The sequence below is a fragment of the Mycteria americana genome, chromosome 2 (assembly GCF_035582795.1).
Source record: "Mycteria americana isolate JAX WOST 10 ecotype Jacksonville Zoo and Gardens chromosome 2, USCA_MyAme_1.0, whole genome shotgun sequence".
NCBI lineage: Eukaryota > Metazoa > Chordata > Aves > Ciconiiformes > Ciconiidae > Mycteria > Mycteria americana.
The window spans coordinates 43,093,237-43,110,914 of NC_134366.1; the positions used below are offsets into that span (position 1 = coordinate 43,093,237).

General features: G+C 43.4%; 1 protein-coding gene across 2 annotated transcripts; it reads left to right on the forward strand.

The window, feature by feature from the left end:
- The first annotated feature begins 1 nt into the window (after position 1).
- RPL15 (ribosomal protein L15) lies at positions 2-5,328 on the forward strand. Of its 2 annotated transcripts, none has more exons than XM_075493149.1 (4): positions 2-84; positions 1,099-1,280; positions 2,313-2,449; positions 4,596-5,328. In XM_075493149.1, the coding sequence occupies exons 2-4, from the start codon at positions 1,109-1,111 to the stop codon at positions 4,899-4,901; spliced, it is 615 nt and encodes a 204-aa protein (XP_075349264.1). In that variant the 5' UTR covers positions 2-84; positions 1,099-1,108; the 3' UTR covers positions 4,902-5,328. The 2 variants fall into 2 exon arrangements, with proteins under 2 accessions (XP_075349264.1, XP_075349263.1); XM_075493148.1 differs by having other exon boundaries at positions 6-84; positions 1,096-1,280.
- Positions 5,329-17,678: the final 12,350 nt, after the last annotated feature.

Genomic DNA, 17,678 nt, shown 5'->3' on the forward strand with positions numbered 1-17,678 from the left:
TCGCTGCCGCTGCCGGAAGTGCGGTGCTGCCGCAAGGGGGTGTGGGAAGCAGGCCTCTTCCTTTCCGGTGCTGGGCGCCATCAGGTGAGGGCTTGTCTCTGCTCGGCCTTTCCCGCAATCCGGCTCCATCCCGGCCCCGAGGCGGCCATCCGCTCGTCCCGCTGCCGCCCTCGCCCGCCGCCACCCTGGCGGGGTGGGACGGGCTGCTCCCGCGGCGCGGGGGCTCTGCGTGGAGCGGGGCCCGGGCGGGCCGCGGGCTCTGGGAGGCCGGTGGAGGGCCTGTGGGCTGCGCCTCGTCGGGGCAGCCTGTCTGCCCGGGGTGTGGGACGGGGAGGGGATGGGGACACTCAGCCGGACCCAGGGTTGCCTGGTGTGAGCGGAAGGCCGCACACCGCAAGGTAGCGGGTGCAGGTTGATTACAGGCCGCACGTTTTGGTTTGACGCTGGGTTTGCAGTTCGTTTGTGGTGTTGTATGCCACAATGCAATCATAAAGAAGGGGTAGCTTGGGATGGCAAGAGCTGTGCCATGGCTGGGCAGAGGGGCTTGAGGAAAATCACACGTGAACAGGTTTTTTTGGTGCAAATAAAGTGAGCTGCGTTTTTCTAGTGGTGATTTGGGTGGTGGCATGATGGAGTTCACTTACATCTGCTAATTGCTGCAGGCATGTGAGAGCTCAAAAGTTTTTAGAGGTAATTAAACCACATGAAAAATAAAGACCACAGCACTCATAGTCACATACTTTTTTATAGATTATATTTACCACTTGGTTCAGATGTTAAACAGCTTGGTTCAGATATTAAGTATCGATTTTGGTAGTATCGGACATAAGCATCTGAAAAATCCTCAGCTGAGGAGTTCGACGCTTAAGAACATATCAAAAGGAAGAAAATTGCTGGGAATGGCAACTGCTCTGTGTCCTATTGGAGGCTGCCAAGTGTGGGCCATGTTACCAGATGTGCCAGTGGTGTAAAGAAGCTTGAGAGCATCCTATGTGTCAGTGGTGTTATGTGTATGGTTTTATGCAATGTCTGTTGGAAGCTGTTCACATCTGGAATCATATTTGGCGCACTTTTTTTATAGATCTTTTGATTCAGCAGGTAGACAAACATGGGTGCCTACAAGTACATCCAGGAGCTATGGAGGAAAAAGCAGTCGGATGTGATGCGATTCCTCCTCCGTGTCCGCTGTTGGCAGTATCGCCAGCTGTCTGCCTTGCACCGAGCTCCCCGGCCCACCAGACCAGACAAAGCCCGCAGGCTGGGATATAAGGCCAAGCAAGGTAATGAGACGTAGAGGTGAAGTCCACGTGCTTCATGATGGAGAGACCAAGTTTTATGTCAGCTTCCTTCCTTCCTTAAGTGATAATAGAATAACAACATCTGAAACGTAAATATTCCCCGAGAACCTGAAGTGTCCTGCAATGAAATGAACTTAATATTATAAATGTGTTAAATTGGTAGCAGTGCCCACAGCCCAAAGCCGTACTTCATGTAGTTTTGAATTCACGCCTTCTATGGCCATTTTGGCAGATGGAGATCAAGAGGGCTTTGGCTTTAATTCTTGCTCTTGTGCTGTGTTAGTACTGCAGAGTTGACCAGTGCTTTTAGTATCCTAGGTTTGGGGAGGTGTCCTTTTTCTGCCCAGATTTTATCATGCATTACTTTGACTGTATTACAGCTGTATGGGCTTGAGTAAGCAAGATGGCCTAGTTTGTGCTGTCATTAGAAAACAGTTACTGGTCAGTGAAAGAAACTTGGGTGAAGTGGCCGTCCATCTGCAACTTGAGCAAATCCTTGAAACAGTGTGTTTGTTCACTATGAAAATAAAAAGCTAAGAGTCTACACTTGTGTTACTGTTTGTGAAGTTTGTCTAGCTTCCTCATTTTTCAGTGATCACATTTCAGTAGGGTTTATGGATGGCTTGTCCTTCAGTGCTTCATGAATGCTGCTATCAGAATATGGGCTTTTAGTTTGGGGTGGTTGTTTTATTGGGTGTTTCAGGGTGGGAGTTTTTTGTGTTACAACATAGCTGGAGCTGTCCTTAGTGTATTTGGAACTGCATAGTGGAGGTGCCGTAAACTCTGGTTTGGAAGTAAAAAAAATAGTTGTGACAGGACATCACTTCTTTACTCAGTTGTAATGGAAGTAACAAAAACAGTTGTGGGTTTTGGTGAAGATTGGTATAGTGACCTAATTTTCATGTGAAGCTTTTGGGGTTGGAAATGCAGTATGGGCATCAAAATTGCCTTGCTGTGATTTGCGCTTGCTACACTGCAGAATTCTTCTAGTTCCTAAGTCACCATTTCTTTTAGGTTATGTTATCTACCGTGTCCGTGTTCGCCGTGGTGGTCGTAAACGCCCAGTCCCGAAAGGTGCAACCTATGGTAAACCTGTGCATCATGGTGTTAACCAGCTGAAGTTTGCCCGGAGTCTTCAGTCTGTAGCAGAGGTGACTATTTTGGTTATTGCTTAGAAACTTGGTGGTAGGAAGGTCTTACTTAGTCTGTAAAAGTTGAAAATACTCAGACACAAAAACCCCCAAACAACTGTTTTGCTAATGAGTTGGGTAAAGGATCTTGAATGCTGATGGCAAGAAAGCACCAAAATGTCTTGAAAAGCTGTATTGAGACAAATGAAAAAAGTATTCAGACTTTACAAATGGGGTCTGGGCAAAGTACTGCTTAGGTGGTTTATTGACGTTCGTAGTGTATACTTATTTCTAAAGTATGCCACAATATTTGTAATGAAAAATAGGCATACAACTAGTATAAACCCCAGTAAAATGACAGGTTAGGCATGAGAAATAAAAATTCAAATATGCTAAGGTGTCTGACTTCACTCATCACTAAATCCCACCTCTGTGTTCCCTGCCATGTTGTATGTATTACCAGCTTTAGGTAATGGTCCTTTCACAAAGTACAGATGAGTTCCTGTCTTATTGTGTAGTAGGAGTGCTGCACAGTGTACTTAGCTGTATCATGGGATCTGACAGCAGCATGCCAGAGACCTTCTGGTTCTTTATAAAAAACTTGGGTACCTCACAAGCACAAAGATTGGTGGATAAGTTGGGTTTAGGTGAGATGTTGTTACCTGCTGAAATATTCAAAATGGAAACTGTCATTGGATGAGATCTTTAAGTTTCATAATGTCACAGTAGCAATGTTGAAGAGACGTAGCTCTCGCCTTTAGAAAAAACTTTCAGTGGGTTAGAATTAATACTAGTCTGCACTCTCAAAAAAGAGACATTATGAAAGAGTGGAGACTGCTCATTGCCTTTCCACCTTGAAGCAGATGACTTGTCTATTCCAGGACTTCAAAAATATTCATAAGTAACTTCAGCAAGTTGAATATGGTGGGTTTTTTTAAAAGGGGGGGGGGGACACACTCAATGGGACATGCTAATTTAAAAGAAACACAGATGATGAATTTAAATTAAAAATGCAATTCTGTGTTTTCAGTGCTCATGGCATGTTCTTCATACATGCTATTACCAGATATCTGATGGCTAATGACATGCTTACTTGTGGTGACAGCTCATGGAAGAGGTTATTGGCCCTCAGTTTTAGACTGAAATTTTCTGAATCTGACATGCTCCTTCCTGGAAGACTTACATTTTTCAGATAGAAATATTACAGAAATATAAAACTTGTGTGGTAGCTACATTGTAGCTACCATCCCCACATAGAAGCTGGTTGAGGGTGGTTGGTGTTTTAATGCTTAATATGTGTTGCTCTCACATGCTAGACTAAAACAAGGACTTGAAAGAATTTTATTACATATGCAGGAAATACTCAAGTGCTGTTTTGTGGAAGACCGTAGTAATAGGTTGGGATTGCACTGGGATAGTAAGTGGGTGGGCTCCATTGGTTCGTACTCTCCCACAGTGATGGTAAAGTCCTAGGATTAAACACACCTTTAGTGTTTTAAATAAGGAGCATTCTTGACAGGAGAGGCAGATGGAGTTGCATAATTGATATTTTCTGCTTTGTTTTGTTTTCTAAACTAAGACTGCTTCTTTGCAACTACAAGTGAGTATAGGAATAGCAAGCACTAATATACCAGCAGTGGAACAAAGACTTGTTACATCAGCTGTTTCTTTTCTTCTGTCAGTTCGGGCTTATTCTCTGCAGAAATGTCTTTCTCCCCTGAATAGCTTTGGATGTACAAATTGATCAGTCTTTCATAACTTCCCACAAAAGATTTTTCCGGGGCCCCAAGTGCAGCTTGTGCTCTTTATCTTGATCTTCATGTTAAAGCTGTTTTTAACTCTGTGTATTTACTTATTGGGTGCTTCTGTGTACAACATGGTTTTCTTCTGTCAACCAAGCACCTTCTTCCTTACATTCTTTAAAATCTGTTTCATGTAGGAATCCAAACAGCCTTTTTTTTTTTTTTTTAATACAGTATTCCTTTCAGCTATTACTTTTTCTTGCATCTTTGCAACTGGAAGGGGAACATTTCTTTTAGGGAGAGAGGGCAAACTGAAATTTCTAGCACCTACAAAATTTTAGGTCTGAGTTACTCATATTTTTCTGCATTAAGAGTGCCCTGCATCCATGATGTTACAGCCTTTTGCATTTATTTTTTTCCTCTAGGAACGTGCTGGCCGTCACTGTGGGGCTCTGAGAGTCTTGAACTCGTATTGGGTGGGTGAAGATTCCACTTACAAGTTTTTTGAAGTGATCCTGATCGATCCCTTCCATAAGACCATCAGGCGCAACCCTGATACCCAATGGATCACCAAGCCCGTTCACAAGCACAGAGAGATGCGTGGGCTGACATCAGCTGGGCGGAAGAGTCGTGGCCTTGGCAAGGGCCACAAATTCCACCACACCATTGGTGGCTCACGTCGTGCTGCCTGGAGAAGACGCAATACCCTGCAGCTGCACCGTTACCGTTAATTCTTGTAAATGTAATGATCTAATAAAGCTGGTGCAGCTTGTTGAATTTAACAAGTGCTTCTGCTGCTTCTTGGTTTATGTGGAGAAGGGTGGAATTCTCCAGGAGTTCAGTTGTTTCCATATTTTGAAAGGTTTTTGAAAATGTAATTTGATAATTTGTGAAGATTGTAGGCCCTGAGCATAGAGTTCTGTGATGGGTTTTACTTTTGATAAGACTGAAAAGACATGCGCAGTGTGAATTGAAAGCTTAATGGCTAGTCCACGTTCTTTTTTTTTCTGTTGGTCTGAGTATACTTCACTGTGTGTAGGTCGGAGTCTCTGTGTCCTGTGCTTAGACTGAAGACCAGCTTTGATCTTGTGCAATGAGATGTAAACTGAAAGTGCTAGTTTATTTTTAATAGGTGATTAAATATTAATGGCAATTTTATTTTTCAAGTTCTGTTTTTTGTATGTCTTCAGTGTGAAACCAGCTCTTGAGCCTGTGTTATCTGCAAACATAGGCTAAATCGACTAAGCACAGAATAGAAAAGGTAAGGCTTGCTCTGTTCATTAAAGTGCGCAGTATTTTGAATATGGACACTTCACAAAGAACTATACGATGTTTTAGGTTGACTAATAAAATACTGACTGTAGAGTAGGTATTACTTCATTTGTGCAAGATTCCAGGCTGTTCATTGTACATTTTGCAGTGGAAACAGTGTTTCTTAGATCTGCCTTTTGATACTAGAACAGAGAGCACTTCTCTGGTGTTGAAGAGCTGCATTCTGATTTACTCTGCATGTTTAGGTGGTAGAAATAATCACATTTGGATGACAGACAGTTATAATCATAGATAAATGTATTTTAGGCAACATTTTGTGAAATTACAGTGTGACCTTTCAGCATGAAGTCAACTTGCACATAAATGCTGAGAGGAGAGTAACTGCAATTTCTGGTAAATTAGCTGCACGGCTGTCCTAGCTTCCACAGAATTTCGTACCACATCCATTGGGTAGTGATAGGAAAAGGGATTGATAGAAGGCCCAAGACGTAGCTGTGTCTTCCTAGAGCTTCAGCCTGGGATGTGGGAAGGTTTTTAAACAACAGAAAACTAATGCTGTGACTGAAATGTCCGAGATTTGCCCTTCAACTGAGAAATTAACTTACTTTGCTCTTTAAGTTCTTACAGGAGGACTGTAGTCTGAAGAAGAGACTTGGCAGCATGTTCTTAAAGCCAGGAAGAACAGCTCAAGAGGGCAATCCTTCCATGCCATATTTTGTTCAGTTCAAACAAGCAAAAAAATAAGGATTCTTTTGTAGCTACGTTAAAAAGTGCTATCTGCACCTCTGAAGAAGGGAGATTCTTTTTAAACTTTCCTGTGAGGGAGTAACTAGTATTAGGAGGAAGAGGATTCTTGAAAGCAGCTCCTGTGGTGGTGTAGGACAGGAAATGGAAGTTGCTAAGAGCAGACTCATAGGAGTGTCGTTAAGCTGTTTAGGACCCTTGCCATTGATGGGGGAAGGTGACTGGGCAGTCAGCACTAATGCTGTGTTGCTTGCCAGGATTCAAAACTTCTAGCACGTGGAGGATGTCTTCAGTGAGACTTGCCTGAGGTTTCCCCTCATGGTCCTGCAGCTTTTTGAACTTTAAAATAGGGGGAAATACTATCCCCTCCAAAGTTTGTTGAAATCTACTGATGAAAGTGTATGTAAGACGACATGGTATTGATCAGATTAGCTAAGGAATTTGAAACAGATGGTACTGTCTTCAGGGGGAGCTCTGGGTATGTACAGCTCATCCCAAGTCTTCAGGAAATCAGATTGCCTTAGCATCTTCTCACACTGGAAGTGTCTTATGCTCTGTTAAACTGTTTTGGCTTGGAAGGAGGGGAAATTGCAGTGCAGTATTTGTGTGAAGAGGAAAGGCAAATGATCTTTATTAAAATCTGTGTTTAGAAAAACTGAGGAAAAACTTTGTGGTTGTTAGCTTGGGAAACCAGGCTTAGAGAGAGGTTATGTGATCTCTGCCTTTCATACTTGATTTTTGAACTTGTGCAAGTTCAATGGAGATTGCAAGTCTGTGTTCCTTACGAGTTTGGTGCAAATAGGTCATCTGAGACAGTAGTCCTAGTGAGAGGCTGTTAATTGAGTTCAACCCTCCTTATACACCAAGAGTCTGCCTGGAACATGGACACTAAGCTGTAGCTGAAGGGGGGAGTGAAGAGGAAGCATCAGGAATTTCACTGGTGAAATTTATGAAGACATGGAGGAATCCAGTAATTGGTTTCCAAGCCATCTACTTGGCTCTGCTTGCAGGACTGCTTATTTCTCAGTCTGAACAGGCATGTTTTAGACATAATTAAGAGCTGTCTGGTTTCTAGGCAAGACAAAATGAGTACCACAGTTAAACTGCAGAGAAATGGGGCTGTACAGTACCCGCCTATTTGAGCCTGGTATCGGGTGCTGTTGAAAACAGTTGACTGTAAGCTTTTATTAGGCTGGATTTTACTTTTGTGTAAACTGCCTAGATTAACTAATCACTTAGCCTTTGGTAGAAGGTGAGGGCCTGGCAGGTAATTCAGCTCCTGTTAGAAACTTATTCTGTCCTCCTGAAAGGTGGGATGTGTAAAAACCGATTGCGTGACTTAGCGTGTTCTTTAAATAAGCAAGTAGTAAACTCTCTTCCACATGGCTAATAGAAGTGCTCATTACTTGGCAACACCAGCTAAGTTGAAAAGTACAGACCACGCTAATCAATAGCAAGTGTAATTGTTTCTTTACGTTGTCTCCGAAGCATTGGGAGCCTCAGCAAGGCAGCTGCGTGCTGCTGGGCGAGGGATGCCGGCGTGCTGCCTGCAGCAGGCACAGATGCTGGTGGAGGGGGCGGTTGGCTCCTTCCTTGCAGCAGAAGGTCATTGGATGTCACTGGTGATTTTGTGGGGGTCTTAGAATGAAGTAAATAGCAATGGAGGAGAGTAATAGCTGGACTTCCTCGCTTATCTCTGTCCTTGTAATGCAGCAGTTGTTCGCTAGCCTTGACCCGGTGGGAAAAGTGACTGCATGTGAACAGTCCTGTCCAGCTAAGGAATTAAAAAGCTAGACTTCAAAAAGAGAGCCTGACTCCTACTCTTTTATCTACCCACTTTCCAAGATGAGGAAACAATACTGTCTTTTTTTGCCCTTATATGGCTCTCTTTTGCAGCACACACAGGTCTAGTTCTGAGAGTATCAAGCTAAAATACCCAGACTGATGGAAACACTGCTTTAGCCACAAAAAAAAAAAAGGCAATTTGGATTTGAACTGGACACTCCTTTCTGGGGCTTTGAGCAAGCACCAACTTTTTGATACAATCCTTTTCAAGTAATTGCTTGAAATTTAAAGCTGTACAAAAGGATGGAGAGCCTGTTGGGTTGTTCTCTTCATGTGTCAAGGTTCTGAATCGGCCTCAATTTAATAATTACGTGCAGAGTGTTTGGGTTGCAGAGTCTAGCTCCCTAAAGTTAGGAAGTCCCTGAGCTACACTGCTTATGCAACCTTTAATTTGGTGGCTATCCTGCTCTTACCTAAGTGCCAGAAGAGGCCTCTGGTAAAGCCAGGACTGGAACTCGGTTCTTCTGGGCCCCTTGTCACTGCCTGAAATTTAAGAGAGCATGCTTTTCTTCAGTATCAAATGATGTTTAATGATATCCTCTAATTAAAGGCTCTTAGGTAATGAAGATGACATTTAATCTCATTAAATACTGTCAACTCTCCATCATTCAGGGAAACAGAGATCTGGGGTATCCTGGAGATCAGGGAGCTCAGTGGGAGCAGATGAGTGATTAAATTAAGCCTGGCTCTGTTAAGATCAATGCCGGCTGAGCGCGCTCTCTCAGATGGAAGGTAGCTGCCCTTCCAAGCCTGCTCAGGGCTCCCTGCATTGCCTTCCTGGTACCAGGCTTTAGAAAAACCCTTGCTAGTTAATATGCTGGACTGGGGGTGGCCCCTTAGGGGTTATGCAGCCTGTACCTTGTCCCAGCAGGGCTGTAGAGGCATACCTCTGGACGAAAGCTGAATGTCCACGTGCAAGTTGAGAACTTCCCTTGGAAACACAACAATCGAGAGGCACATGGGAGGAAAAAAAGAAAAGGAGAAGGTGGAAGAAGAGGACAAGTCAGGTGGCTTCCAGTTGGGCTTGTTAGTACCCCAACTGGTGATGGGAACGCATTGCAGAGGAGGCTATGGCTAGCCAGGGTCCAGCAGGGTTCATCAGCCAAGTTTGTGTGATGCAGTCCCTGGGGTATAAACCTGGCTGGACCCAAGTCTCAGCACAGAACTAGCTCAGGGTGCCTGTGTCCGTGGTGTTAATCTGCGACCCCGACAGACCGGGCAGCAGCTGCGCTTCACGAAACCCAGAGCAGAAGGACAGTTCTCTGTTGGTGCCGAGAACTGTAGGCTGTGAAGGGCACTATGTCCAATGCTCGAGCCCTCCGTCTTCCAGGCCTCATCACCAGGCTGTGCCAATAGCCAGAACAGCAGGCAGAAACCAAGACCCTATTACACTCTGCGTTGTGTTCACACGTGTAACGAAAATGAGTCGCCATCCCCAGACAGCTCATACACCAAGCGGAGGAAGTAGCTCATTAGTCTGGGGTTCACTCATTCATTTATTCATACATTTTTCTTCCAGCGTTGTTTTTCTGTGACTAAGAAGCAATTATTTGAACCCTTTCCTCGTATGAGAATCGCGGCCCTTTAACTCATTTGCTGCTACAATCCACCTGCCTCTCTCACGGGTTTCGTGATTAGTCAGATTAGTTTAGATAGCAAGTTTCGCAACCTTTATAAATAATGTGTTTTGAGCTTTGTGTTTTCAGTTCGTTCAGAGCTATATATAAAAATGATGTCTTATAAGTTGCTGTTGTTTGCAACTATTTGGAAAACAGTTTTGTCAATGCACGGTTAAACAAAGTCATAGTAAAGCTTTGAACTAAAATAGAAAATTTCATATTATTTTCACTTTGTTTATGAGTTATTGCTACAGGTGTTGATGGAGAACATCTGCTCACAATCTTTTTTTTACAGAAAAAGACACAAAGATTCAGCTACACAAGAAAAATCAAGGACAGATATAAACCAGTTAATATTTATAAATTTAGGAAAAGAGGTGGAAATAAAAGGAACTTCCTTGATTTTTTTTCTAGAATTGTATGTACATTATTCATACAAAATACATGATTCGACTGATTCTATAGAATCTGGAGAATCTAGTTCCCAATCTGAATAGAGGTAGTTTTATTTCTGACAGATGCCTGGTTGTCCGTTCTTAACAGATACAGACTAAAAACCCGTACAAACTGATAGTGAGATACCAAGTTTTTCATGTTAAGGCCAGTGATTTGTACTGGGAAGATGACAACTGCCCTTTACATGTGATACACGTTTTAGATTACACTTGCTGTTTGGGTTTTGGACCCTGTTTTACCCAAACAGCAATTTTAAAGCAACAGTTATACTATATCCATGGGAAACAAAAAATAAATTAATTACTATGATGGGTTACACTGGAAACCCAGTTCTTACATTTATGATTTATGTTGCCAAGAAGGAAAAAAGGAGAAAAGAAACAACCCCCTGTGAACAACTGAATCACTGTTCTGACTCCTGAGGCTAAATGAAAAACTCCACTATAGTTATTATTTTCATTGGCTAGTTTAATAAAAATACAAGAATCATAAAATTATGGAAAACATATGGCATACACGAGTTCTATTTTCCCCAGTGATGGTCCCATCCATTTAGGACTGAAAACTTTAAAATACCTCTCCAATAAATGATCGTGCCTTCTAGTAGGTGCCATTCTGGCAACATTCTGAAGTTTTAATTTATTTTAAGAAAAATAATTTTAAAATAAAGAAGTAACAGATTTGTTTTGAGCCTGAATAATTATTTTGGCCAAATTATGAGTGTACAGAAATGAACTGCAGAACTGGAATTTTGTCCAGATCATAATGAACACTAAAACTTGATGGGTTTTGTAGGTTTTGCAAATTGTTGTAAAATCATATTAATTGCATTACAGTTTGAATATTGAATTGTATGATCCTTTCATAGGAACTTTGTAACAGCAGTAAAGGTTGAAGCAATTTCATCATAGGCAGAGGAGTGAGATGGAGAACCGGGGAAGCGATTATCTTCCGTCTTTTCCCCCTTTGGCCCCTGAAGTGGTAACCCTGGGCCAGCTCTTTTGGCACCTACCAGCCAACCCAACCTGACCCATCTCGTTTCTCCTGGGTTTATTACAGCCCTGTGCAACAGGGTATTGCCTGCTGCTGACTCGGTTCTTTTTGTTGTCATCGTTGTTTTTCAGTATCAGTGAGATTGCCGAAGTTGTATTCGTTTGGGTTTGTAAAAAAGGAGCTTCTCAGCCTTGTGTGCCAACACTGGTGTCAGAAGAGCTGACTCCAGCTGTCTGTCAGGCACAAGCAGGGAGGAGAAGAGGTAGGAGAGCAGTAGGTCTAAGCTGGCCAGTTCTGAGACGGGAGACTTCCTAATTCAAAGAGAGACCCAGTGCAATGTGTCCCGCTGAGATCCGTGACCCAGGACCAGATTAAGACTTGGGTTGCCTCAAAGGGAAAAAAAAAAGTGTGAGCTAATCAAGCCCATGGCGCTGGTGACAGGAGCGGGGATAAAGCGTTCGGCAGCGCCTGGCCTCCCACCATGCAGACGGCCGTGCAGGGCTAGTCCAGAGGTCTAGGCACGGTGTCTGCTTCTGACAGAGGCCAGTGATGGGTGTTTGGATAAAGGTTGGTAAGCACGGAGCAAGACCAGCACCGCATGTAGCATCTCAGGTTCTCTGAAGAGCAGGGTAAGGATTTCCTCACACCATGGTTGCCCTTGGACTGTCCTGCTCAGTAAGTGCAGCGGGACCTGCGTGCCAATAGCCACCCAGGGCAGCTGCAAGCTGCGACATCCAGAGCTAACTGGGAACTCCCACGGGGCTCCTGGCTCAGCACGAACGCAGGCTGGATCCGTATGCAGGATGGCATCTGAAGGCAGATAAAGAGAAAATTATTGCCTTGACTCATAGGTGCCTCCTGTAATTTGAAATGGGAAGTGGAAACATAACCTGTTGTGATGGTCTGCTCCTGGAAGCTCACTGAACCAGAGACTTTCCAGATGACTCAGAGCAAGACGGTCACTTGCCGAGAACTGCTGTATCAACAATTTGGCAGGATTATATAACAAGCAGTTGTCCTTCACTGCTGGTAATGTGCCTTCTCTGCGAGATTTATTCTTACAATTGACCAGTTTTGAGGAACTGCAGTAAAACAAAATGGCAAGTGCCTGGTGGCATTTTCAGGATGCTCTGAGCTCCTGCCCAGAACAGACCTATTATTTGTTTCAGGACATTGTGCTACAGCTGTTCAGGAAGAGAAGATAAAATTTCACTGCTAGTCTCATGATGCCACCCATTCCTTTGCAGTGGTCCCGTTTAACTTGTGTTTAGCGTGGCGTACCTCGCTCTTCAGCAAAAGCACTAAAACTAGTTGTGGAGAATGTACCTGTTTCTTCGCAGTTAAAATGGCTAAAGTTCGGAGAGTGATCTCATTGCTTTTTGGGAGCTGGGGCAAAGCTGGCTTCTTTTGTGTGCTTGAATTTTCCTATGTCTCTTTCAGTGCCCCTCCTGGAAAAGTTTGTACTGGATTGAGTGTTGGTGAAAATTGTCAGTGTTTGTAGCTGGAGGTTAAGAAGATTCCTTTCTATCCTCAAAGAAAGTGTTTACATTCTCCCAGTTCAGAAAAAAACCTAGAAGAAACAGGAATGCTCCTTTTTGTTAATGTCTGATATCACCTTTTGGAGAAGATAATTGATTGTGGCAGGGAGTTCCAAGAGTATTTTCAGTCCTTGGAGCTGCGTTTGAGACCCTAGCTGGGAATCACATGTATTCCCTGATGTTCATGTAACAATAGATGAAGTGACCATGATGATTTTATTAAAACTGTAAGTGCCTCACCAGGAGGTCCCTCAATAGGAATATCATTGTGTCAGGAGTAATCTGGGCAAGTTGCTGAGGCATAACACAGGCCAAGATTCAGGACAGCCAGAGAGGTCAGTATTTTTTCCACTGCTTGTACAAGTGCCAAAATTACAAGTGTAGATTAGTTTGGATGCACAGCAATGTTTGTATCCAGAGATATCCCACAAACAGATTTCTAAGACCCTACAAAAATAATTTGGGTCTTACACTGGCGTTACATGATTATAACCTTTTTGCTTTCACAGAATCACAGAATCATATAGGTTGGAAAAGACCTTTAAGATCATTCAATAGAGTTATTCCAGATTTATCTGGAATCCGAGTTATTTTAAGAAGCCTTGTATATTTGCAAAATAGTTTGAATACCTCAGGTGTGTTTCTAGTAGGCTTTCACTCTTGCTAGCAGTGCTTTGCATAGAATTTTATGAGAGAAACTACATTTGTTTTAACAGTTAAGTTTTTATAGCTGGAAGCAATTTTCTTTAGTGTAACATTTCAGAAGCCCTTTATGGCTAGCGATATTTCATTGAATGCCTGAAGATTGAGACCTACTGCATGACTTTATCATGTATAAAGCTTATTATCTGACATAATTTGGTGCATAGCAGGCTTATTTATTTAAAAGGTCACACAATCATATTTCACCACTGGTAATGGCATTTTTATCCATTTAATAGGTTTATCCTAAAGCATATTTATTCCTAATGCATTTTATTCTGAAACCAGTTAATAACTTTTAACTCTTCAGGCTCTCAGCAGAATAGAGAAGCCAGCATTTCGGAACAAGAATTTCACCAGTTGGGCCTAATCCAGGAGGACACAAGGTCTGATACAATGTTCCATTTGTCATCTCCTGATACAACTCAGCACCTTGAAGCATTAGGCCTTAAATCATCTTTTGACCTTCAAGTTAGCCAGGGTGAGACACTGATTGGGAAAAAACCACTGCGCTATATAGAGCTGCTGAAAGTCTGAGCTGTCCTGGCCCTTAAACTGCCAGCTATCCTTTGGGTAGTGACAGGTAATAATTCTTGGGGCCAAAATATGTTTTGGTTTATTCCCCAGAGAAATTTTACTGATTTGCATATAGTTGCCTTTGTTTTGCGTGTATGTAAAAAGGCAGTCCTCTCTCTCAGGGCCAATGCACGGAGACCAATGGCACCTCTAATGAATGACTGTTCATTTTCTACAATCTTGGGCTCTTTAGGGCCCAGATACAGGTAGCATTTGCCTCTGTTCATGACTGAGCTGAGTTTTCTCTGGGATTTTCCTTGTAAATATGCCAGTACTCACAATAAGCTTGTGCTGCTCCAGAGGAGAGAAGCAAGGGTGATACACAAAACCTTGCAGGAGCTGTGGGTGACATTTCTGACTTTGTGTCCCCTCCATACGACCTGCATAGTTTTCCCAAGACAAGGAGAAAGCATCATTTGCATCTCTGCTCTGCCCAGGACCGAGATTTGTGTTTGTGTTACACTACATCATCCTCCAAGGATTAACACAGTTTACAAAGAGAAAAAGCAAACTGGATTTATGTTTTGGTGGCCCGGAGGGTTCAGAAGGGAAATGGTGGAGCCGAGCTACATGACTTCTGCAGCAATGGTTTTGAGCCAGTGACAGCAATGCTGCCACACTGGGGATGTCCTGGCCAGCACCGTGCCAGCATCATGCAATGCCAACGTGATCGCTGGCAGCCTGCAGCTTAGGTAACCTCCTAGTGAGCATTGGGTGCTTTGAAATAAGATGCTCTGCAGGACACTGTGATACAAGAGAGTTTGAAAAAGGCAGAAGAAAATCCAGTCTTAAAAAGATTTTTATTACAAAAGACACCAGAAGGAGAAATGCAGTTGCCCCTGGAAGGGATTGGGTGGTGGGGAGAAGGGACTGGCAGCTGTCAGAGCGAAAGGCAGCAGTTGTCTGCTGACTGTGCCTTCAATACAACACTGCTGATGCCTTCTCCGAGACAGTACAACGCGTCCTTAGAAATCACCTGTAGTTAAGTCACGTAAGTCTTGGTGTTTCAGTGAAAGTAAAGGGTAGCTCTTTGTGCATCCTTTGCACAATCCATTCTGCTTCTCTGCCAAAGATCACGATTGGCCCAATCAAGCAATAAATATTCTCATCTTTGTTTCCTTTGCTGATGATTTTATTTCTGGATAAACAGATGATGTACCAGCAGATAAAGTACTTATAGCACAAAAAGGAAAAGGTGGGCAGTGATATTACTGCCATATAATGTAGGCTTAATTAATGCAAAATTAATGCTTTGTCTTTCTGGACTAAAGGTCCAAGTCCTCACCTTCCATTAAAATCTGCAGGGGCAGCTGAGGCTAGTTGTAATACGTCACTATTGCATGAGGGTATTTCCCATCATTTTGACCAGTCTAGAAGGCCACTTGTGTTATCAATTTGTGTGAATAAAAAGCACCCCTGCAATAACACTAGGTAAGAGAGAAAAGCAGAAGTGTTACATGCTTCAGGCCATAAACCGACTGCTAAAAAGCTGAATCAGGAAGAAAGTTACCCTATGGGCAAGTTAGTATATAACTGTCTATTAGGAGCTTTTATACCTTCCTCCAAGGCTCTGATACTTGGCACTGAGAGACAGGATGTGAGTGCGGGGGAACAGTTTGTGAGCCAGTTCCTCTCTTTCGGTTATACTTAGCCCCGTGACTACACCGCTCCCGGTACCTAAGCTAGTTGCATTCGTGTCATGTAGGCATGCCCTTAATGGGTAGGCTTTAAATGATTCTATATTTAGCTTTTGCTTCTTCCTAAAGCGTTCTGCACACATTCAGCCTATGAAGGGATCCGATGACAAGCTGAAGACCTCTGGGACCTCCTTATCAGGATTTCTCTTCAATAGAGAGAAAAAAAAAAGTGCAACAATGTGAAGAGTTAGATACATATGCAAAATAGAAATGGAGAATAAGTAGGGCAAGGGGTCAGAAAACACTGTGTAGGGCTTGACCTAAGCTGACTCTAATCGATAGGAAAATTTCCACTGGCTTCCAGAGGCTGAGATTAGTTAGATGAGTTATTGCTATTTATATCATTTAATGTAGGAAAGAAGTCACGGTTATAGCTATCATTATAATGACTTTTAGAGGGCAATATTTAAGCTAGTAGTTGAAAATGGCAAGTAAATCTTTGCTTTAAAGAAGCTGGAAATGCAAGAATAGGTTTGGTATCAGTTGCCTCACCTAAGAGAAGTGTCCTTGTATGAACTAGTTCCACCTGCAGTTGTGGAGCACAAATTATTCAGGACAGACAGATTACTGAGGGTTTCAGAAGGATCTTGTCAAACAGACTGAGCGGACAGAAAAACAGTGACAAAGTATTTTATATGGGGGAAAATAACTTTCATTATATGCAAACCATTGTAAGCTGTAAATGACCAGGGAAGAGAACTTGGACTCACTGTAGATCTGTGCAAATGTCAGCATTGTTCTGAGCATCAGTCAAAAAGAAAAATAAGAGGTTAGGAATTTTTTCCTGAGGTAATAAGGAACAAAGAAACAGAAAACATCAGGAGCTGTTGGGGCTTGAAAAGATGCTGCTCCTTGGCACTCTTCATGTAAACAAATTTTTTTTGTCTTTGCAAAGTATATGTTTGGGGATCAAATTAATATTATTGTAAATGGGCCAGGCACTGAAGAAATCCAACTCGTCCAAAAGCAGACAAAGGCCTGCTGATGGAAACTCCTACGTTCCTGGCTGGTGTGTGGATGTTACCGGGATTAGGAGGGCCTCTCCACAGGGACAGAAAGGTGCAGGCATTCTGTCCCAACCTGAGCAATCACCAGCATTTCAGGCCTGAGGAAAAAGAGTCATCAGCCTCCACATACCTCTGGTGAGGTGGCCAAAGTGCATCCTGTCCCACTATCCAGCTATCAACTGCACTAACAGTTAAGTCAGCATTGGTTGCTGTAACGCTGTTGTGCCGTCTCCCATCCAGAGGTAGGAGAGTCTGTAGCACAGGTGGGAGTCACTCTGCAACCTCTGGAATTTAAACTTGCAGTTTTAGCTGCTCCACGTGTGAGGGGAGTGGGGGGCAAGAGGAGGAAATGTTTGTGTTCCTTCCCATGGGTGGGAAGGGCGTTGTAGAAGCTTTCTGTCCCACCTTCTGTGCTTCTTCCCCTCTTCTGCCCCTTCACATGTCAATCCCTCACTTCAGTCTCTTCCCAGAACCACAAGGCTTCTGCAGAGAGCAGCACCCTCAGCAAATGGAGGCTGAAGGATTCAGAGAACTGACCAAACACAAGGACTCCCGATCACTCTTCAGGTGGTCATCCTAGTGCCCGCCCATCCTTCGGGTTGAAGAGGTGCCACGCCACTGTGAATGCCAGCAATACGCCACCTCTCCATAATGCCAGGATTTGTTTTGCCCTTCGTGGAGGGGCGAACAACACAGAGGGAATCACGTCTCCTCGTGGGGATCAGGGAATATCCACTGAGCATCACATCTTGAAGGGAAGTGGCAGCTCAGCAAGTAACACGAGAGCTTTAGGGGCCAAGCTAGGGTCAAAGAGAAGTGTTGTGGTTTAACCCCAGCCGGCAACTAAGCCCCACACAGCTGCTCGCTCACTCCCCAAGGTGGGATGGGGGAGAGAATCAGAAGAGTAAAAGTGAGAAAACTTGTGGGTTGGGATAAAGACAGTTTAATAGGTAAAGCAAAAGCCGTGCACACAAGCAAAGCAAAGCAAGGAATTCATTCACTAGTTCCCATGGGCAGGCAGGTGTTCAGCCGTCTCCAGGAAAGCAGGGCTCCATCACA